The 22,718-nt window shown below is 39.3% G+C and overlaps 2 protein-coding genes and 1 pseudogene across 9 annotated transcripts in view; 1 reads left to right on the top strand and 2 right to left on the bottom strand.

Moving 5' to 3' along the window:
* The first annotated feature begins 5 nt into the window (after positions 1-5).
* On the top strand, positions 6-6,263 carry LOC131680032 (uncharacterized; annotated as a pseudogene).
* LOC131682858 (asparagine--tRNA ligase, cytoplasmic-like) lies at positions 3,482-4,265 on the bottom strand. Its single transcript, XM_058964631.1, has 2 exons — positions 4,099-4,265; positions 3,482-4,042 (listed from the first exon to the last, which is right to left on the bottom strand). The coding sequence occupies exons 1-2, from the start codon at positions 4,263-4,265 to the stop codon at positions 3,553-3,555; spliced, it is 657 nt and encodes a 218-aa protein (XP_058820614.1). The 3' UTR covers positions 3,482-3,552.
* A 223-nt stretch (positions 6,264-6,486) lies between the features above and the next one.
* Positions 6,487-22,718, bottom strand: part of LOC131682856 (FAD synthase-like) — a 350,246-nt gene continuing 334,014 nt past the window's right edge. The window contains exons 1-2 of one of the 8 annotated variants that reach the window (XR_009304197.1): positions 6,921-7,962; positions 6,487-6,718 (exon numbers count right to left, since the gene is read on the bottom strand). The gene's annotated coding sequence lies outside the window, so the exon portion shown is untranslated. Of the gene's footprint in view, positions 6,719-6,920; positions 7,963-22,718 lie in introns of those variants that run through there. The other 7 variants (XR_009304196.1, XR_009304195.1, XR_009304199.1 and 4 more) reach the window with 7 other exon arrangements.

Genomic DNA, 22,718 nt, shown 5'->3' with positions numbered 1-22,718 from the left:
ACAAGATGCTATACCGGATCTACGCTTGCACGGGAAATTGTAACATACCGAAACCGAATGAGGGGGAAGATGCATCAAACGGTGCGGGTAAGTTCGATGGCGAATAAATATGAAAAATCATTACTGACTTCCGTTCATTGCAGTATCGTCCCCACTGGGCTACCGACCAACGTGTAATTGTTCCTGCTGTCTGAAAAGTCGACCGGACTCGCTCGATCAAGTACCAAACGGGATACTGAGTCGCTACCAGAAGCGACACCAATTCCGCTGAAATCTATCGTTTGTGTGTTACCACGAACCGCTATACTCCGCGCTGATCGTGCTCCGGAACGAAATGCTACACCGGTTCTACGCTTGCATGGGAATTTTAATCGTACCGAAACGGTAAGAGTCAATGTCCATCTGCTTCCAGTGTGCGGCAATGAGATTTCAGCTCGCCGGATACACCACGGCCGCAGCTGCTTGTAGCAGGTGAATTTGCTCAACACCATATTACGTTTAAAAGCGACCCAGACCGCCCGAAATGTCACCTGATTTGCTCTCTGAACGCGTTGCTCATCCAGAGTTGCTTATTTTGGCTATTCGCAACTAACCTACACTGGATACAGGTCGTTCCTGCATCCGCCACCCGTGGACGCGCTCGATGGCTCTCAGCTGAGTTTGTGCATGTATGTGAGTATCAAATAATATCACTTTTCTCTGAGATGGTTGGACCGATTTAAACAATGTTATACTCAAATGAAAGGTGCAACATAGCCATAGGCTGCTATTGAATTTTATTTGGATCTGGTTCTGGAGTTATGAGTTGGAAAGTGCGATCGCACATGAAATTATCTAAACCTTTGTGCTTTTTGCATATAAAGAAATACTATGCAATCACTCCACAAATCAACTTTTCAACTGAGACGCGGGGGCCGAATGTCATAATCCATTCGATTCAGTTCGTCGAGTTCGGTCAATGTCTGTGTGTGCATGTGTGCACATCTAGGGGGAAGTGGCCCAATTCGGACCGCTGGCCAATTCGGACCCCCAGCTGTTTCTCAGCTATGGTAATATTATGAAAAGCGTATATATCATTGTCATGGCTGTCATGTAGCTCTGTTTTATATCACAAAATTTTGCGGTTCTCAGTTTTCGTATGCGTGCGCTGGGGGCGAATGTTGTTTTGGAGCGCTTTTTTGAAAAATGTGTAAGCCAAAAAACACAATTTTCGTTGGCAACAACAATATATCAAGTCAAATGCATTATCGTGATTTTGGATCTACTGGATAATATCTTTTATTTAATATCTTGTTTTGGGCGAGACTATCAACTATCAACTATCAACTGTTTTCGTTTAATTGGTGTGTGAATAATAGAATATGGGATGAGCTTGTCAAATTCCAGCAAAAATCCGCATTGCCGTCGACGGGGGTACGAATCGATGGGTTGACTTTCTTAAGGAAAATATTGGCACAGAAGAACAGTTCGGTGACGGGGAATTTCGATTCCTGCACCGATTAATCTATGACTTAAGGAAAGCGGTTGAATTGCAAGGTAAGAACATTACAAATTAAAAAAAAATTTCACTCGTTACTGATGTCTATTTAACAGATAATCAAAACACCCAAATGCTACAGATTTTACAAAATCTCTCAAAGCGATTTAGAGCACCAGTTACGATAGCGAAATAAGTCGAATTCTGGTGTTGTGTGAAAGTTCTGGCCGGTTGTACCAAATCATGGCCAACATTAATACTTTGTCCCTGGCCCGTGACATTCTACCGAATGCATTTGTATTCTTGCGATCCAGTAACTCTCAGTTGGCTGCTACCGGCGGGAACCCACTTAATTCAAATTTCCCCTCGGTTGGTACACGAACGTATCTGGTGTTCGCTTGTTCCTATTGGACAACGGGCCGTATGTAGCACTAGTGGATTGCACTGGAACCTCGACAACCGGGCTGTTTGGTAAGCACTTCGAACACTCACTCTAGCCAGGAAGTTCAAATTCAATCAGAGAGTGCCGTACTTTGGTTAATGGGAACGACCCCGAAGGATATGTGATAAGAGTATTGCCTGCAACTGAAAATACGCGTTCATGTCAACGGGCTTTTAGGTGCCTAATAAAATTCCCTCATCTCTCTGTATGTTGCTTTATTAGATAGGGGAACTGGGGGTAAGCCCGACACCCTGGGTAAGCCCGACACCTCACGACTTTTCCTAGTTATCAAATTCTAAATCATACAATAATGACAAGATATTATTAGTACGATTATTTTAGGCATTTCGATACACATCGATGCCGTATGGATTCATTAAACGTCAACAAAATAAACAAAACAAGCGAAAGCAAAGTTGATGCGCGCTTGGATGTTATTTTTAGTTGATACATTTTAAGGTTTCAATAGCACAAAAGCTTTGAAAATGACCAGTTTTTGTATCACACATTCTATTCTACTCTCCATATCGTTATTTGAGTGTATTGAAGATAAGTTTGAGTATTTCAATACTGTTAATTGAGCATTTAACAAAAATGTGCGCGGTTGGGGTAAGACCGACAGTTTTGGGTGGGGTAAGACCGACACGGTGTTTAGTTGATTGGATTCGTTTTTGAATCGATACGAACGACTGGGTATATTTGTTGTGTTCAATTATACTATAATTACGTCATGTTAATAATTGAAATACACAAAAACTATGTTTTTTGTCTTTATTTATCAGTATTGTCTAAAAGCCGACCAAAAAAATTAGGAATTAAATTGAACGTGATTCATAGTTATATTACAAACAGAAACGAAAAGTATAATCTAATATGAGATATTGAAATGATATTGATGAAAAATTTTCATTGACCGCCGGATTATTGATCAAAGTGTTCCGAAAAATCACAACACGAACCGGATAGCTTACTACGAAGCGTGCGTCACTTTTAAGTGAATGAGTCCTAGTAATAGCGTATATAATCTGCTTGCAGAACAGCTCTTCCTACTTAGAATGGCTATACAAGTGGCAATTAAGCTCGAAAGAATTACTTGAGTAAACCCGTACCATAATATAAACCATGCGTTAAACACTATTTATTCATAACACCACGCATACGAATGCTCTTCCTCTTGCTACGCGATGAAACTACAGAAAGCATGCGTTTGCATCACACATACTCATATACACATAATTACACTTTATCACACATACACAATACATTTTTAATGGAAAAAATTGGACATAAAGAAAGTTTAAAAGGGGGTCGCTCTTGCCCCTTTGGGGTGTCGGTCTTACCCGCAGCGTTTTTAAAATGTCATTTTTCTCCATTTTTTGGCAACCAATAATTTTTAATGAATTCAATTTTTTGAAACGCTGAAAAAATTATATTTTGTTAAGAACCACCTAAACAAGGATTATGCACAGAATATAAAATTTTAGGAGCTTTGTGGAATTTTAGAAAAAATATTGCGCTTAAGGTGTCGGACTTGCCCCGAGGTCCCCTATAATACAAATATATTGATATAGAATGACAATATTTTATTTTCTTAAAGTAAAAGTGTCAATTTCTAGCTTTTTAGTAATACTGTTCAGAGAAATCGACCTCCGACAATTAATCGGCGATCGTCTTCACATCTAGACATGTAAAATGATTTAATTTTCGCGGGAAACCGGCACAGCATTATTGGTTCGTTTATTTGCGCCGTCATTTTTCGTTCCGGACCCTCCGGAATATCATCGCCAAACTCATAAAAAGTTCCATCATTCTTGGTGACGTTGTTCTCCTTTAGCCAGTCAATAGCATCGACATAGTTCGGTGGCATAAAATTCGGGTTAAGATGACCCCACGGAGATTTCAATACTCGATCGACAACATCTACTATCAAATCTTCCAGCCGATCAAGTAGCTCTTTGAAAGTAATAAAGGGACATTCACCCTCAATATAACTGTATTCTGCTAAATCACGGCGAGCAAGAATCTGCTCTGCACGGTAACTTTGAGAAATGCAATAGTCGCCCAATGCCGGCAAACAGGTTTCCATATATTTTTGTGAGCTTTGCGTCAGGAATGCTTCCGCCCTAAAATGTATTTATTGTTTGAGCAAATACTTCTAATGCGAACATTTTTTATTTACCTAAAATAGTCCAGTTTGAACAGAGTCGACCCTCCTTCAACTTGTGTTTGCACCAGCGTCGGCGGCGTTACCTCCGTGTAACCACGTTCATGATAATGCTCCCTAAATGCCATCATAATGACATCTCTCATCTTGAGAATCTTAGAAGTATTTTCGCCTCTAATCATAATGTGTCTGTTATCGAGCTAGACATCAGGATAAGCATCCTCGTTCAAAATAGAATCTGCCCCACCGGCCGGAGCTAATCCAATTAGCTACCAATAATCAACGTGCAGCTCATGTCCACCGGGAGCGGACTTACCTTCTGGAACCTCTGACACAAGGTATCGCTGAGAACGCTTTTCAAGAATTTTCTTGAGCTGAGATTTGGCTACTAGTTCGTAGGGTGATTCCGATTTTGCATCCGTAGCGTTTACATAAATTCTTGGGAAAGGTTCCTTGCCGGCGTGCTTCATGGCTTGTAGGATTGTTTTGAAGGGTTTTTCCGCTGTTCCATCACCGAACTCGTCATCGCCACGCTTTTCCAAGGTGTAGAGATCGTCTGGAGGTGGTGAGAAAAATTGGATCAATATTCAATTATTATTATCCATCACCGTTGGTTGAATTTCAGCGGCCGTTCACTTTCCGGCAAGTGTAATGGATAAGAGTACTTACTGGCAACGTTTGTTGAGTGCCGAAAAGGGGATTGATTTCCGTTTCATTCTTGTTACTACGAGTAGGTTATGCTTCTTTTACCATCTCAGCATAGATATCAGTTTCGGCTGCCAACGTCGGATGGTAATCTAACGAGAAGAGATTATATTAAATTCAAAAAAAAATTATCTTAAAGAAAGAAACCACCCAACTTACCACTAAGAATTGAAACTTTTCATAGTTAGCGTCATACTGTTGAACTTCGCTGTCCAAGCATTCCTGACATTCTTCCGGGTGTTGCATGTGCATCTACGCCCCCCGGAACGAACGGTCGGGGTGAAACGGATAGTAGATTCTTCGTATACCACTAACCGTATCGTGGGGGATAAAACATTCCTTCTTCATAGCCTCCAACAGTTCTTAGTGCATCTGGTGTAGGATAAATCGATTCCAATTTTGAATTAGACTGATCAGATTGATGTTAGCAATGTTGCTTCGGTCCGAAGAAAATATTAACCCCAGGGCAGCTTCTTCCGGAAAGAGAATTCCTTACAACAGCAGTGCGTAATGGGTCGAAGTGACAGCTGCTATCTAAACCAAGACTATTGAAAACTATAGGTAGGATTATTCAAGATTAGCTAAAACTAGTCGAGATTTTGGGAATAAAAAAAATCACTAATTTATTTTAGTCCAACGTTTAGAGTGATTTCCCCCTAGGGGTGTGGATGTTTTTTTATAACCGTTGGCTGAATTTTCGTGAAAAAGTATGTGTCGCCACGCGATGGGAGTACAATGTACGATTATTTCAAGTCAATTTGAATAGCTTTCAATAAATATTTTCTTTGATATTTCACAGGTGCCATTAGGAGCCTTGAGGACAACCATAACAACTGGGTGACTAAACAGAACAGCGGGACATTATGATTTAGAGCAACACACCACCGTTCTATGAATCGTTGGGGTTTGCACCATGCGATGTAGAATAATATAGTCAATGAGACAAAATAACTAATCGAATGATTCACTGCGTATAGTTTTTCTCATGTTCCCAATCTTCTATTGGCAGACAGCCGCTTTAAATAATCGGTGCAACGTCGTAACATTATTTAGTGGATTCTTGGTGGAAATGTGGTGCTTCCTGCCGATGTTGGTGACTCGAAGGCAAACCGAATAAAAGGGCTCCAGATTGAAACAGTTAAACATATAGGGTAGATGATTTAATTTTTCTCAAACTATTAGGGTGCTACACTATGTTCCGATGAATATACTGGAAGAGGTAGAGATTTTGTGCGAAGTAGGGATACCAATTTTATATCCCATAATTTGAACAGCAGACGATGTGTTCGGTTAGGTACAATAAATAGATAGGCTACGATGATATAAAGAGATGTAACCCTCTCAGTGGGAGGCACGATTCTCGAGAGTCTAAGATAGAATATTTATGCAATTTCACCCGATCGAAGTGAATTATAACTCTTACAGAAACATGGACAAATATATTGCGAATGAATAAATTATGTTTCTAAAGTAAATTGCTTTATGTATCGAAAGAAAATATCCAGTTAAGTTATAAAAGTTTGCCCTCTTGCTTTGGAACAATTCAGCAGTTTAAAACTCTCTTAAAATTAGACGTGCACACTCTGGGAGCCAAAAGCGATATACGAAGAATAAACTGAATCGTAATGACATTCTATAGAGAGAAGAAAGGAATTTGGCTTTCTTTCATTCATAATCTTTAGTAAAAACAGCGTGTGGTGATATTTCATTCGTTTGTCTATTCCTTATATAGTTTTAGTCGAATAGTTATCAGCCAGCTCCAAATCGCATTATGGCACGTTGAAATCTCGTATCGAGGGTATCCATTTCCACGTGTAGCCTTCAAAACTGCATGATCGCTGGTCCAAATAGCAGCTGTGTATCAAAGATGCTAACACGTTTCACTCGTTGTAATTTCGTAATTTGTATTGCCATACAAAAGAGCCTTCAACTGAAAGAGTACAGAAAAGAAACAAATATCAAACTGAATTTATTGAAAAACCCCGGGGCGGTGGATTGCTCTCGAGTTGCACTTTCTAGCAGAAGAGCAGGCCACTGGACGTGTTTCATTCCCACTTCTGCTAGAAAGTGAAACACCAAGGCAATCCACCGCCTCGGTGTTTTTCAATGAAAAACGACATGAATGAGTTTACAAATGAAAAAGTATTATATCTTCAGTACAATGGAATCACTATCAGTGGGAACCTTGTTTAAGCTTCCGGGGTGAAGTCTTCTCACTACATGATCTTCTTATTGGCTCCTTAAAACACTACACAAGATCTTCCTACACTAGTTTCTAATCTGATTTGGATTAATCGAATTACACATCATAATTACACATCATAATACCAATACACAAAGGTGATTTATTGTTCGCAATAGAATAGAATTTATCATCAGGCATTATTTCAACCGTACATCGCTCATCAACAATTTGTCATTTTTGTTGACATGGTGTTAAAAAATATCCACTCTCGCTAGCTTACTATTCGGAAAAACAACAACAAAACTCCACAAGCACTTCCGGAACTTTTTTATGCTCCGATTGTAGTGAAAAACTTTTGCTAATATATATTTTTAATTGCAGAAAGATTTAAAACGTGATTGAAATTTTCGTTTGCTGCTTTTAATACTATATGTAAACAAAGTTTTTTATCTCTTTCTGACTGGTAACGCAACGCATGATGACACACGAAAGAAAAATTGATAGGAGAAAAAGAGATGATCGATTTGTTTTGCTCTGGTTTAGACATATGCACAGGGTTGAACATAAGTTCCACTGCGATCCACAACGTCAAAACGGAACGGAATCGGAACGGAATTTCAGCTTATCTGGGCCCTTACCCACATTACCACGGCAGATGGATGGCTAACTGAGGGCGAGATGCCCCACCTGCCAACACCGATCGCCTCAATACATGCCGACAAGTGACGGGCGAACGAAATGCAGGCTCAGATGCAACAACCAGGCGGATGGCTGCGTTTTTTGCTATGAATATTAGCCCCGCCATTCGCATGCCTTTTGCCTGCCGTTCGCACGCCATCCGGTCGCCAGCATGCCTGCCGGCGGATGGTACCTTCGGGTGGGGCATCCCGCCTCCCATAGAGTAACAAATAATTCAAAGTGGTTCTAAATCAATGAAACGTGTAAAAGCTGTCTATAAACGTCAAAATTTGACGTTTAATGACAGCTCATACTCCTTTCATCGATTTAGAAATATTATTCAGGAAAAATTGAAAATGTTTTACAAAGTACATTTAATATTAGTTAATCTGAAAAAAAGTTCTTAAAGTTTTGTATTTCTGGATTTGTGTGGATAATTTCTGCATAATTTGTTTCGGAATTTTGGACTGCAGTATTTGAATTTTCTAGTTGTTTAATTGTTTGATTTTTCAGTTGTACTTATTAACATTAGTAACAGTTATACAATGCTCTGCCAAGTGATGTTATGCAGCAAAGTTAGTGTGATGCAGCTTGGCCACACAGCTGAGGCCAAGTTTCCGCTGGAGAACGTGTTTGTAAATCATCCGTCGGAAGTGCAATCAAATCTGTGATCCACTCGTTCGTCTGGTTTACTCAAACATGGGTTATGGCTAGTTTAAAGCCGACTAAGCGGCAGTGAAGATGGATAACGCACATAAATGCAATGTAACGTTGCTACGGATGTAGTACTTTGATATTTTGTATAAATGATATGCTTAGGCACAAGCACAGTGCGTTTTTGTGGATACCAAGTTACTGCAGATCAAATCGATACCACTCAGTCGGCTTACCCGGTACCTGGTCAAACCAGTCTACCTATCGAATCCAGTTGAAAGGCAACAACCGATTCCGAAACCTACTGAGTCAGAATAGGTTATTGCATTTGAGCTAAGTCGAAATCCTTATTGAATTCATTAAAGATACCGAACCGGTTTCGGAATCGGTTTGACTGAGTATATTTGAGTAAACCGAAGGCACTAGTACCCAGTTAAACTCATTCCGGAACCGGTTCGGATTTCTGAATGGAGTCATTATGGATTCCAAATCAAATGCAACAACCGATTCCGACTTAGAATCGGTTGTTGCATTTGATTTGGAATCCATACTGACTCCATTCAGGATTCCGAATCAAATTCCGAATGGTTTGACCGGGTACCCTCTAAGAACGGTTGGTTTCAAAATCGTCCAGTAAAGGACGTTCGTTGGACCAATTTGTACAACGTCCAAATAACCGTTCAACAAACGTTCATCGTTGGACCCGTGTTGAACGGTTTTGCAACAATTTTTTGGACGTCTTAGTGGGTATAAAGGGGCGCAAAGAGTGCAGATAGTGAAGCCAAAAAAGTCTACTTATCGAGCAAAATTGCTACAAAGACGGATTCCAATTGTGCACGATAGGTAGACTTTTTTGACTTCAGTTTTTGCGCAATTGTTCTCTGTAAACTGTGGAGTAAATCGGACAAATAAGTGAATCACAGGTTGGTTTGCACATCCGCCGGCGGGTTTGATAACACCTCTTCAGGTGGACCGTCAGCGGCTTTGTGCAGCTTGGTATCCTTCGCTGCGACTATGTGGTCCAGCCACACAACGCTAGCTTTGCTGCATAACATCACTGGCAGAGCACTACGTCACTGTTACTAGTGTTATTAAGCACAACTGAGGAATGATAAATTCAATAATTTGTGAATTCAAAAACTGAACGAAATTCTAAAACATGATAAATTTTGTACATTATAACAATCAGAAATACAAGACGTTGAGAGCGAAAAATTTATAGTTTTTTGAAAATAAATGACAGAAGTAACAAAAATATATAAATTGCTTGCTAAAAATATCTAAAATTCAAGATATCTGTAATCAAAAATTTAAAAATTTTGAGATTAGAGAATTCCAATAACAACAACAAACATCCACAAAAATTAAAAAAAATGAATATTCCAAAATTAAACAATGTTATTATTAAAAAAAAGTCTAAAATTAAAAAAATCAAATCTTCAAAAATTCAGGAAAGTTGAAGAATTCAAATGTTAAAAATTATAAACTTCAAAAATCGAAATGTTCAAAAAGTAAGACCCAAAAATTCAGGAACACGATGATACAAAAATTCATGTAATGCAATTCAAGTATTACAAATTCAATAGTTCTAAAATACAAAGATGCAAAAATTCCAAATCAAATTAATACAACCACAATAAAAATACAAATACAAAAAGAAAAAATTAAAAATACAAAATTACTAAAATTAAAAAGCACTAAAAATACAAAAAAAATGAAAACCCCTTCTTAGCACAAAATTCTCAAATTCAAAAGATCAAAAATTGAAGACATCAAAAATTCAGAAATTCGAATATTCGAAAATTCAAGAATTCGAAGATTTCTAAAATCCAAAAATTGGAAAAGAAATAAAAATTCAAAGATCCGGTAATTCAAAGGTTCGGAAATTCAAAAACTCGAAAAATTATTGATTAAAACATGCAAAAATTTGAAAATTCTGGTTTCAAAAATTCAATAACTCCCAATATTCAATTATTAAAAATTCCAAAATTCGAAGAGCAAAGAATTCAAAAATTCTGTAATTCAGAAATTCAAATTCAAACATTCAAATATTAAAAAATATCAAGAATTCAGTAATTAAAAAATTCTTGTTTTCTAAAATTAAAAACTTCTGCAATTCAACGCAACAACACAAAAATTGTATTGTAAAATTGTAAAAATTGCGTTTGTAACGCAAAAACACAAAAATACATCAAAAACAAAATACAAAAATATATAAATGCAAAAATTCAAAGGATCAATAAATTAAAAATTCAAGATAACAGAATACTAAATATTCAGAAATTGAAAAAATCATAAATTCGAGTATTTAAAAGTTCAAAAAGTCAAAGATTCAAAAATTCAAGAAGATGAAAATTTTAGAAATTTCAATAACCAAAAATTCAATATTTCGAACCATTCAAAAATTCTAATGTTTAAAATTAAAAACCTCGAAAATTTATAAAAATCCGATATTGAAAAATTCTTAAGTTCAAAAATTCAAATTTCAGAAAAAGACAAAATATATAAATCCAGAAATTCAAAAACACAATAATACAAACAAACTAAAATACAGAAATACTAAAATTCTAAAAACATATAAATTTCAAAAATACAAAAATCTATAAACACAAAAAATATAAAAATACAGGGATAAAAAAGTACAAAAATGTTAAAAATACAAAATTATTGAAAAACAGAAATATAACAATCCAACAATACAAAATTACTAAAATTCAAAAATGAAACAATACAGAAATACAAAAACTCATACAAAAATATAAATAAAAAAATAGTAAAAAATTAAAAATACCATAATACAAAAATACAAGAGCATAAAAATATAAAAATACAAAAAATTCAATGATACAAAAAACTAAAATACTAAAAATACAAGAATACAAAAATACTCAAATACAGAAATACAACAATACAAAAATACAAATATGTATGAATACGAAAGTGCCAAAATAGGCAAATACAAAAATTTTAAAAAACAAAAAAGAAAATGCAAAAATACAAGAATGCAATAATAGAAAACATACAAAAACACAAAGATACAAAATCACAAAAATATAAAAGCTCTAAATCACAAAAATACCAAAATACAAAAAACAAAAGAGTAAAAAAACGAAAATACAAATATACGAAAATACAAAAATACGATATTACTAAAAATGCAAAAATACCAGAATACAAAAATACTGAAACACAAAAAAACGAAATGCAAAAATACGAAAATATGAAAATACAAAAATTCAGTAATGCAAAAATACAAGATTACAACAATACAAAAATGCTAAAAATCCAAGAATAAAATAGTGCAAAAATACTCAAATACAGAAATACAACAATCCAACAATACATCAATTTAATAATACAAAAATAACAAAATACCAAAATTCGAATATACTAAAATACAAAACTACGAATACGAAAATACAAAACTTAAAAAATACAAGAATAGAAAAATTCAACATACTGAAACCCAAAAATACAAGAACACAAAGATACAAAAACACAAGAATATAAAAACACAAAATCACAAAACTATAAAACTATAAAACACAAAAATTCAAATAAACAAAAATAGAAAAACACAAAAATTCATAAATGCAAAAGTTCAAAGGATCAATAAATAAAAAATCAAGGGATGAAAATATCAAATATTCAAAAATCCATAAATTAAATTATTTAGGAATTCAAAAAGTTAGATTCAAAAATTCAATATTTCAAAAATTCATGAATTTTAGAATTTTAGAAATTTCAAAAAGTTCTAACATTCAATCATTTAAAAAATTAAATAATTTGAAAATTCAAAAATAAAAATTTCAGAAATTCACCATAATACAATACAATACAATGAAAATAAAAATTCAAATTTGAAATGATTCAGAAATGCAGAAATACAAAAATACAAAAATTAAAAATACAAAAATATGAAGAAACAATAATACAAAAACACAAAAATGTTATAATACAGACAAAAAATCCAAAATTACAAAAATATAATAACAAAAATGCAATAATTCGGAATGGTAGAAATACAGAAATACAAAATTTAAAAATACAAAAGTACGAAAACACAAAAATATAATAATACAAAAATAGGAAAACACAAAAATGCAATAAAACCTGTTTTAATCCACCTAGTGGTGTAATTGTGTCTTTCTCATTTATCAAAGCTGGTTACGTTCAGTATAACATTGAGGAAATGGCTATTACATTCTTATTACACTTGGTAAGTATATATGAGTGCACGACTGCTACGAACCTGATGAGCAACATGTCGACTCTGACACACTTGAGACAAACAAAAATATAATATTTAATTAGCTTAACAGCGCGAGTTCAATGTTGTCTTCACTTTAACATATTTTGAAATGCGCAGTGGAGGGAAATGGTAGGGGCATAATTAGTGGGAGGGGAGGATGCGTTAGGAAAAACCTAACATATTTGGGGTGAAGGGAATGCGGGTGTGAAGTTTGTCAAAGAGAGGGGGAGGGGGGTGAAGGTAAGAGAGTTGGAAAGGGGTGTGAGAGGAAGGAGGGGTAGATGGGGGGGTGCAACTTCATACTATGCCTTCCATTTGAGACTAGGTTAGTGAAAATTGGTTCAGTCATCACCGAAGTGGCTTTGATTCTGAAATATGTCCGGAACCCGGGACTTCCGGAATTATCGATAGTGGACAATATATTCCAAGAATCTAGGCCAGCGAATCGAAGTATTTTGATGTTCATTTCAATAGATTTTTAAACTATGGGGTGTTACGATTGTACCGGTTTATATGAGAAATTCCTTTGTAACCGCAATAACCAAACTGTAATTCCGGAACCAAAAATCAAGGCTGAATGAAATTCAATAGCAGTCAATGGAAGTATTATGTCTTTAATTTGAAATCAAGTTTGCAAAAATCGGTTAAGAGTTCGCTGGAAAATAGGGGGATATTAGCTTAGGAACTTGGCGGGGTATCAATAACCGCCATAGGTGGCCAATGTGGTCAAAACTACTTTGATTGGTTATTGATATAGAACCGTAAATCCAAGTAATGTTGAACCTATTTGAATATGTATTATATCACTCGGGCACTAGGGGCAGATCACTTGTGATGCATTTTTAAAAATCAGCGAAATTAAATGCATTTATTTCCATCAAAATAGAAATTCATAATGTATTTTGCGTTGCGTGCAATGTTGTTTGCGTTGCGTGTAAGACGTCAAAACCCTACAGAAAAACTAGCCCGACATTTAACAAAACGTCGAACAAAGGTGATCAGCGTAGGACGTTTGTTAAACAAACTTTTCTGCGAGGGAGCGCAAGGATGATGCAAAAATGGAAATTAATGCGTTTTTTCTAATTTGATGCAAATTTGTTATACATTATTAGTGATCGGCAGTGCTGTAGTTGCGGTTAGTCAAGGTTAGTCGGCGACTAACCAGCTCCTGGAACCGAAAAAAAAATTTTTGAGCCAAAAAAAATTCCGTTGGCCTTATCATTCTGGAAGACAAATTTAATGATCCCTATGCTCGTACAAAAACATCCAGCTAATTGGAATTTTGTGAATCTATTCAAACTCGTAGGGTATTGTCAAACTCCCTGCCGCGCTAGTATGATATTTTCGTAACTCACATGGCGATCCCAGACTGTATGGGGCACTGGTATGATATGTTCATAGCTCGCAGGATACTCTCAGACAGAGCTGCAATTTTTCACCAGGTTGTTTTGAACTTGAAGGAAGAAAAAATTTCAATTCATGCCCTACTATGTTCAATTCGGAGTTATACGTTTACATCATTCATTCAAACAGCCGAGCTGCTCAATCATTTTCCATTCATTTTCGATTTCATTTACCCTGTGAATATCTCTGTACTGGGATGTTGACTAGGTTTTTTAAGCAAAACTACTCTGAACATACTTCTTACTGTTCATGTAGGCTTGCAAACGCAAAATATGTCAACATTTAACCTAAACTGGCCTCTACAGAGCAGATGACAACTTTGGTTGGTGAATGAAAAAGCATCAATTTGAAATGAAGACGTACCGTTTGGTTATGAAAATCCCGCCAACTTGAAAGTGAATGATTAGGGAGGCTTTCAATTTGAATCATGGTTGGGTTTGATTGAGCTAAAAGTTTGCATTTGAAAATGAAAATTTGCACCACTGCTCTCAGATACTTGAAAGCACTAGTATGATATTCCCACACCTCGCAGAGCGTTTCAACGTTAGTTTGATACTTACAAGAAACGCAAGGCGCTCTCAGATTCTCTCGGACGATAGTCTGATGTTCCCATCGCTCGCAGGGCGCTTCCACACTCTCTGGGGCGCCAATATGATATTTGCAAAACTCGTAGGACGCTAGTATGATATTCCGATAGCTCGCAGGGTGCTCTCAGACTTACAGGGGCACTAATTTGTCATTTTCAAAGCTCGCAGGGCGCTCTTAAGCTCTTCAGGGCGCTAGTATGATATTCACAAACCTCTCTAGGTTACTAGTCTGATGTTATCTTAATTTGCCGGGCGCTTACAAATTCTCTGGGGCGCTAGTCTAATATTCTCATAAATTTCAGAGCGCTCTTAGATTCTCCCGAGCGCTTTTACGATATTCACATAGTTTGCAAAGCGCTCTCAAACTCGCTAGAGCGCTAGTCTAATAATATCATAGTTCGTAGGGCGCTCTAAGATTCTCTGGAGCGCTAGTATAATATTCCCATAGCTCGGAGAGCGCTTCCGCACTCGCTGGGGTGCTTTTCACAGCTCACAGGGCGCTAATATGACTCTATGGGGCGCCAGTATGATATTCGCAGGGTGCTCTCAGACTCGCAGGGACACTAGTTTGTCATTTTCAAAGCTCACAGGGCGCTCCGAGACCCTATGGGGTGCTATTGCGATATCCACATAGCTCGGAGAGCGCTTCCACACTCGTTGGGGTGCTATTATGATATTCTCATAGCTCGCTGGGCGCTCTCAGTCTCTCCAGGGCGCTAGTATGACTCTATGGGGCGCAAGTATGATATTCACATAGCTCGCAGGGCGCTCTCAGATTCTCTAGAGCGCCAGCATAATAGTCCCATAGCACGATGGGCGCTCTCAAACTCGCTAGGGTAGCCTTATATTCTCATCGCTCGCAGGGCGCTCTCAGATTCTCTCTGGCGCCAGTATGATATTTCCATAGCTCGCAGGGCGCTAATCTGACATTCCCACAGTTCGTAGGGCGCTCTCAGATTCTCTGGGGTGCCAGTATGATATTCCCATAGCTCGGAGAATGCTTTCATACTCGCTAGGGCCCCAGTATGATATATAATATCATAGCTCACAAGGCGCTCTCAAGCTCTTCAGGGCTTTAGTATGATATTCACAGAGCTCGCAGGGCGCTCTCAGAATCCCATGAGCACCAGCATGATAAACTCCCTAGCATATTATGAAACTCTCATCGTCCGCAGGGCGCTCTCAGATTTTCTCTGGCGCCGGTATGATATTCCTATAGCTCGCTTTCGGACTCTCTGGGGCGCTAGTATGATACTCCCATAGCTCGGAGAGCGCCTCCTTGGTCGCTGGGACGCTAGTATAGTATTCTTATAGCTCGCAGATCGATTTCAAGCTTTCTAGGGCGCTAGTATGACTATGGGGCGCTAAAAAAATATTAACATAGCTCGCGAGGCGCTCTCAGATTCTCTCGAGCGCCAACATGATATTCCCATAGCTCGCAGGACGCTTTCGAACTCTCTTGGGCGCTAGTTCGATATTCTCTTAGTTTGCAGGGCGCTCACGAGTTGTCTGGAGCGCTACCATAAACCCTCTCAAACTCACTAGGGTGCTAGTTCGATATTCTCATAGCTCTCTAGGGCGCTAGTATAACTGTATGGGGAGCTAGTACGGTATTCCCATAGCTCGCATGGCGCTCTCAGATTCTCTTGAGCGCCCAAACTATTCAGGCGGTAGTCCAAACTCTTCAGGCGGTAGTCCGATATTTTCATAGTTCGCAGGGTGCTCACAGCTTCTTTGGGGCGTTAGTACAATATTCTTATAGTTCGCAGGGCGGTCTCGGATTCTCTGGGGCGCCAGTACGATATTCCCATAGCTCGCATGGCACTCTAAACCTCACTAAGGCGCTAGTTTGATATTCTCATAGCTCCAGGCCGATTTCAAACTCTCTAGGGCGTTAGTATGGCTCTATGGGGCGCTAGTATGATATTCCCATTGCTCGGAAGTCGCTCTCAGATTCTCTCTGGCGCAAGCATTTTGTTCCCATAGCCCGTAGGGTAATCTCAAACTCTTGAGAGCGCTAGTCTGATATTCTCATTGTTCGCTGGGCACTTTCGGACTCTTCAAGATGCCAGTATGATATTCCCATAGCTCGGAGAGCGCTTTCACACTCGCTGGCGCGCTAGTATGGTATTCTCATTGCTCGCAGGGCGCTAGTATGGCTATATGGAGTGCTAGAATGATATTCACATATCTCGCAGCCAGCATATCATGGCGCTCTCAGATTCTCTCGAGCGCCAGCATGATATTCCCATAGCTCGTAGGGCACTCTCGAACTCACTAGGGGCTAGTTTTATATTTTCATTGTTCTTAGGGCGCTTTCAGACTCTCTGGGCTGCTCGTATGATATTCCCATAGCTCGGAGAGCGCTTCCATGCTAGTTAGGGCGCTAGTATAATATTGTCATAGCTCGCAGATCGATTTCAAGCTCTCTAGGGCGCTAGTATGACTATGGGGCGTTAGTATGATATTCGCATAGCGCGCGAGGCGCTCTCAGATTATCTTGAGCGCCAGCATGATATTCCCACAGCTCGCAGGGCGCTCTCAAACTCTGTAGGGTAGTCTGATATTCTCATAGTTTGCAGGGCGCTCTCAGATTCTCTGGGGCGCCAGTGTGATATTCCCATAGCTCGCCGGGCACTTTAAAACTCACATTGGCGCTAGTCTGATATTCTCATAGCCCGCAGTACGCTCCGAGACCCTATGGGGTGCTATTGTGATATCCACATAGCTTGGAGAGCGCTTCCACGCTGGGGTGTTATAATGATATTCTCATAGCTCGCTGGACGCTCTCAGGCTCTCTAGGGCGCTAGTATGACACTAGAGGGCGCAAGTATGATATTCACATAGCTCGTAGGGCGCTCTCATATTCTCTCGAGCGCAGGGCGCTCCCAAACTCGCAAGTGCGCTAATCTGACATTCCCATAGTTCGTAGGGTGCTCTCAGATTCTCTGGGGTACCAGTATCATATTTCCATAGTTCGAAGAGTGCTTCCATGCTCGCTAGGGCCCCAGTATGATACGTAGTATCATAGCTCACAGGGCGCTAGTATGATATTCACAAAACTCTCTAGGTTACTAGTCTGATGTTATCTTAATTTTCCGGGCGCTTGCAAATTCTCTGGGGCGCTAGTTTAATATTCTCATAGATTGCTGGGCGCTCTTAGATTCTCTCGAGCGCTTTTACGATATTCACATAGTTCGCAGGGCGCTCTCAAACTCGCTAGAGCGCTAGTCTAATATTATCATAGTTCTTAGGGCGCTCTAAGATTCTCTGGAGCGCTAGTATAATATTCCCATAGCTCGGAGAGCGCTTCCGCACTCGATGGGGTGCTTTTCACAGCTCACAGGGCGCTAATATGACTCGATGGGGCGCCAGTATGATATTCACATTGCTCGCAGGGCGCTCTCAGAGTATCTCGGGCATTAGTTTGATATTCGCATAGGTCGCAGGGCTGTCTTAAACTCCTTAGGGCGCATGTCCGATATTCTCATAGTTCGGACGGCGCTCCGAGACTCTAAGATTTTCTGGAGTGCTAGTATGATATTCCCATAGCTCGGAGAGCGCTTCCGCACTCGCTGGGGTGCTTCTCATAGCTCGCAGGGCGCTAATATGACTCTATGGGGCACCAGTATGATATTCACATTGCTCACAGGGCGCTCTCAGAGTCTCTAGGGCACCAGTTTAATATTCGCATAGGTCGCAGGGCTCTCTTAAATTCCCTAGGGCGCAAGCCCGATATTCTCATAGTACGCACGGCGCTCCGAGATTCTATGGGGCGCTCGAATGATATTCACATAGCTCGCAGCCAGCATATCATGGCGCTTTCAGATTCTCTCGAATGCCAGCATGATATTCCTCACAGGGCGCTCTCAAACTCTCCAGGATATTATGAAACTATCATCGTCTGCAGCGCGCCCTCAGATTCTCTCTGGTGCCAGTGTGATATCGCCATAGCTCGCAGGGCGCTCCCAACTCACAGATTCTTTGGGGCGTTAGTCTGATATTTCTATAGTTCGCAGGGTGCTCTCGGATTCTCTGGGGTGCCAGTACGATATTTCCATAGCTCGCATGGCGCTCCCAAACTCTCTAGAGCGTTAGTGTGATGTTCTCTTAGTTTCTAGGTTTCCCACAAATTCTCTGGAGCGCTAGCAAATATTTTCATAGTTTGCAGGGCACTCTCAGATTCTCTCGTGCGCTAGTACGATATTCCCATAACTCGCAGGGCACTCTAAAACTCACTAGGGTGCTAGTTCGATATTCTCATAGCTCGCAGCGCGCTCTTAGGTTCTCTAGAGCGTCAGTATGGCACTATGGGGCTCAGTTGATATTCACATTGTTCGCAGGGCGCTCTCACATTCTCTCTGGCGCAAGTATTTTGTTCCCATAGCTTGTAGGGTAATCTCAAATTCTTGAGGGCGCTAGTCTGATATTTTCATTGTTCGCTGGACACTTCTGCACTCTCTAGTACGCCAGTATGATATTCCCATAGCTCGGAGAGCGCTTCCACACTCGCTGGAGCTCTAGTGTGGTATTCTGATAGCTCGCAGGGCGCTAGTTTGGCTCTATGGCTCTCTGGGCGCTCTCAGGCTCTCTCGAGCCATAGCTCGCAGGGCAATCTGAAACTCTCTAGGGGACTAGTCGTATATTCTCATCGTTCGCAGGGCGCTCCTAGATTCAAACGCTTTTACGATATTTACGTAGGGCGCTCTCAAACTCGCTGGGGCGCTAGTCTGTTATTCTCATAGTTCGCAGGGCGCTCTAAGATTCTCTGGAGCTCACATATCTCGCAGGGCGCTCTTCGATTCTCTGGGACGCTAGTATGATATTCCCATAGCTCGCAGGGCGCTCTCATACTCTCTAGGTTACTAGTCTGATGTTCTCTTAGATTACAGGGCGCTTACAAATTCTCTGGGGCGCTAGTTTAATATTCTCATGGATTGCAGGGCGCTCTTAGATTCTCTCGAGTGCTATTACGATATTCACATAGTTCGCAGGGCGCTCTCAAACTCGCTAGGGCGCTAGTCTAATATTCTCATAGTTCGTAGGGCGCTGTAAGATTCTCTGGAGTACTAGTATGATATTCCCATAGCTCGGAGAGCGCTTCCGCACTTGCTGGGGTGCTTCTCATAGCTCACAGGGCGCTAATATGACTCTATGGGGCGCACGGCACTCCGAGACTGTATTGGGCGCTAGTATGATATTCCCATATATTGCAGAGCACTTCCACACTCGCTGGAGAGCTAGTATGATATTCCTATGGTTCGCCTGGCAATTAGATAGTTGGGCAATAAACTTTCCAAACTTACAAGGCGCTTTCAACCGGTTTCAGTATCTTTGGGGCGCATATAAATGAGTATTTAAGCTTATGAGGCGATAATAATCTATCCTAAGTTGCAGCGCGTTTTAAGGCTCTATGGGTCAGTAGTATGAGTATGTTGGGCTAACTGGTAGGTAGTATGCTCATGGGGCGTTATGCGAATAGTCTATCCTAACTTGCCGGGCGCTTTCAGATTTTGTGGGACGCATATACTGTATCTCTTTGGGGCGTTGGTATGAGTATTTGAGCTCATGAGATGGTAGTGAATAGAATATCCCAACTCGTAGGGCGCTGCCAAGCTCTCTGAGGTGCATATGGCGTATTTCTGTGAGAAGCTAGTATATTTTCTAGCTCAGGCGCAATGAAAAATCAAACTGATTAAAAAGAATTCTTGTTAGGTACTTTTATGGTGTTCATAGTGAATAGTTTGAATGTTTGTGGGGGCAGTAGATGATACGCTAGCCAAACACGCAGGGTACAAATAAACTGATTCAACCATCATGTAGGTTTGTCGTGCACTTTTATAAACATACTATAAATGCTCTTAAAATTTAATCATTGGCTTCCCGTATAAATAAACACCATTCCAGAAATCTTCAGAACCATTTCTAAACTATTCATATAATGCTCACCATATTGGGAATACTACTGATATATTTCACCATTATAATTGAACTGTTATACTACCATACCCATTTTAGTTACCATTTCCAATACCTTCCGTGTATCCTATATTAGAGATTTGTATACTACATAGACCTTTGGCGCCAGAGGTTAATATTCCTCTGGTGGGCTTTGTTATTCGTATATCTGTTTACCCTGCTCCAAAAATCTGTAGTTTAAGATGGTCAAAAATCCTCGTCTTGCAATATTACGGAGATAGCTCAATTGGATAAAGTGTCAGTCCACTTAGTGTCAACAAAGCATTCTTCAGAAGATGGCGAGAGCAAAATAATATTTCATCAATCGATAGAATTGAAATGTGAAAGGGAAGAGATTTTTTTCTCTAGCTATAATATTTTATCCATCGCTAGACCTAAAATATGCATGCCACCATAATCTGTATGGTTCTTGAATGGTATGTTGTCAAAATGTATATGGAAAACAGCACATTTTGGTATGGTGACTGTTTTTAACAACCCGTTGTTTGCATGGTCGAGTATGGAAAAACGACACTGGTTATGTTCGATATTATACTAGGCAATGGTTAATCTATTGTTGAACGAACCATATTGAAAATGGTTTTGGAACGATTGATGCAATGGTTGTCATATGGTACACATTTATGCGGGTTGCGTGTAACACCCGTTTTTTGTGCGAATTTTAATACTGTACTGACGAATGAAGCCATCATATTGATAACGATTTTAACGCAATCCATTTTTTGCATGCCGAGGTATTAATAAAATTTACTTGAACCTTTATTATGTGATTAATAAAGACCATGTCTTAGCCCCTCCACTAAATCGCTTAAAAAGCTTTGATTTTTTTGTTAATTGTAGAAGATCATGTCTCTTAAGGCACGCATCTGCTCTCATTGCATAATCACTGATACACTGAAATATCCCTTTTTCAAAACAACTTTAATGATGAATACAATAATTACTCATCTGTCAAACGTTCTATCAGATCGTTTATGTGTTGTATACCATGTTTAAAATATATGCATTACTAATATTCTTTAACCCTCAGAAAGGCAAGTGGTCTCAGAGGCACGGCTGGTTACAATAATTATCCTCTAATTTGAAAAAACTTGTAATTATGAACAGAAATGATGGAGCTTTTTCGGGCTTTCAATTCTCTCACTGATAGAAAGCCAAAAAAGACTTAATATCACCGGGTCTTAGGAGCAATGCTTGTTAAAGCCACGATTTTAGCTTGCCTTTTTGAGGATTAAGCACTTGAAAACTTAATTTGCTGTAATAAACACATAAAAAAGGAGAGATGCACAGTAAACTGGCTTGAGCTATTTTAACTTTTTTTTTTTTAAATCGCTATATAAAACGAGAGAAAACATAGATTTGAACTCACGACCTTTAAGTTGATCTGCTATAACGTTACTAACTAAACTATATATATAACGTTTCGAATCGAGTCACTCGAATCGAGATGCGGAATGCCAGCCCTGTAATAGAGACCACACCGTTATCTACAAGCTGCCTTAGCGTCCAGGAATTGACAAGACATTCGTCAATGTCATTCACGTAAAAGTTATAGAGAAAGGGGCTTAGACATGAGCCCTGGGGAAGACCCGTGTAGCTAATTCGTGATGTCGATAAATCACCATGCGAAAAATGCATATGTTTTTCAGACAGCAAGTTTAGCAAAAAGTTGTTTAGAGTCGGTGAAAGACCATGCTGATGCAGCTTCTCAGAAAGAATTTTGATAGAAACTGAATCAAAAGCCCCCATTATATCTAGGAAAATTGATGCCATCTGCTCTTTGCTAGCATAAGCCATTTGAATTTCTGTTGAGAGCAACGCAAGACAATCGTTCGTCCCTTTACCTTTGCGGAAACCAAATTGTGTATCTGACAGTAAGCCATTTGCTTCAACCCAATTATCGAGGCGAAACAAGATCATTTTCTCGAACAACTTTCGGATACAGGACAGCATTGCAATCGGTCGATACGAGTTGTGGTCGGAGGCTGGTTTTCCTGGTTTTTGAATGGCGATGACCTTCACTTGCCTCCAGTCATGAGAGACAATATTACCCTCAAGAAACTTATTAAATAAATTCAACAAGCGTCTCTTGGCAGAGTCTGGCAGATTCTTTAACAAGTTAAATTTGATTCTGTCTGGCCCTGGGGCTTTATTGTTACATGATAAGAGAGCAAGTGAGAACTCCACCATC

Source organism: Topomyia yanbarensis, chromosome 2 (genome assembly GCF_030247195.1).
Source record: "Topomyia yanbarensis strain Yona2022 chromosome 2, ASM3024719v1, whole genome shotgun sequence".
In the NCBI taxonomy this organism is placed as follows: Eukaryota; Metazoa; Arthropoda; class Insecta; order Diptera; family Culicidae; genus Topomyia; species Topomyia yanbarensis.
Note: the sequence above shows the minus strand (reverse complement) of the source record. Positions and strands in the feature narration are given on the sequence as shown.

What these genes read in the sequence shown, in the direction of transcription:
- LOC131682858 (XM_058964631.1), bottom strand. Translation starts at nt 4,265, where the DNA reads ATGATTAGAGGCGAAAATACTTCTAAGATTCTCAAGATGAGAGATGTC. An exon ending in TTCAAACTGGACTATTTTAG is followed by an intron (nt 4,043 to 4,098) that starts GTAAATAAAAAA and finishes AATACATTTTAG; the next exon opens with GGCGGAAGCATTCCTGACGC.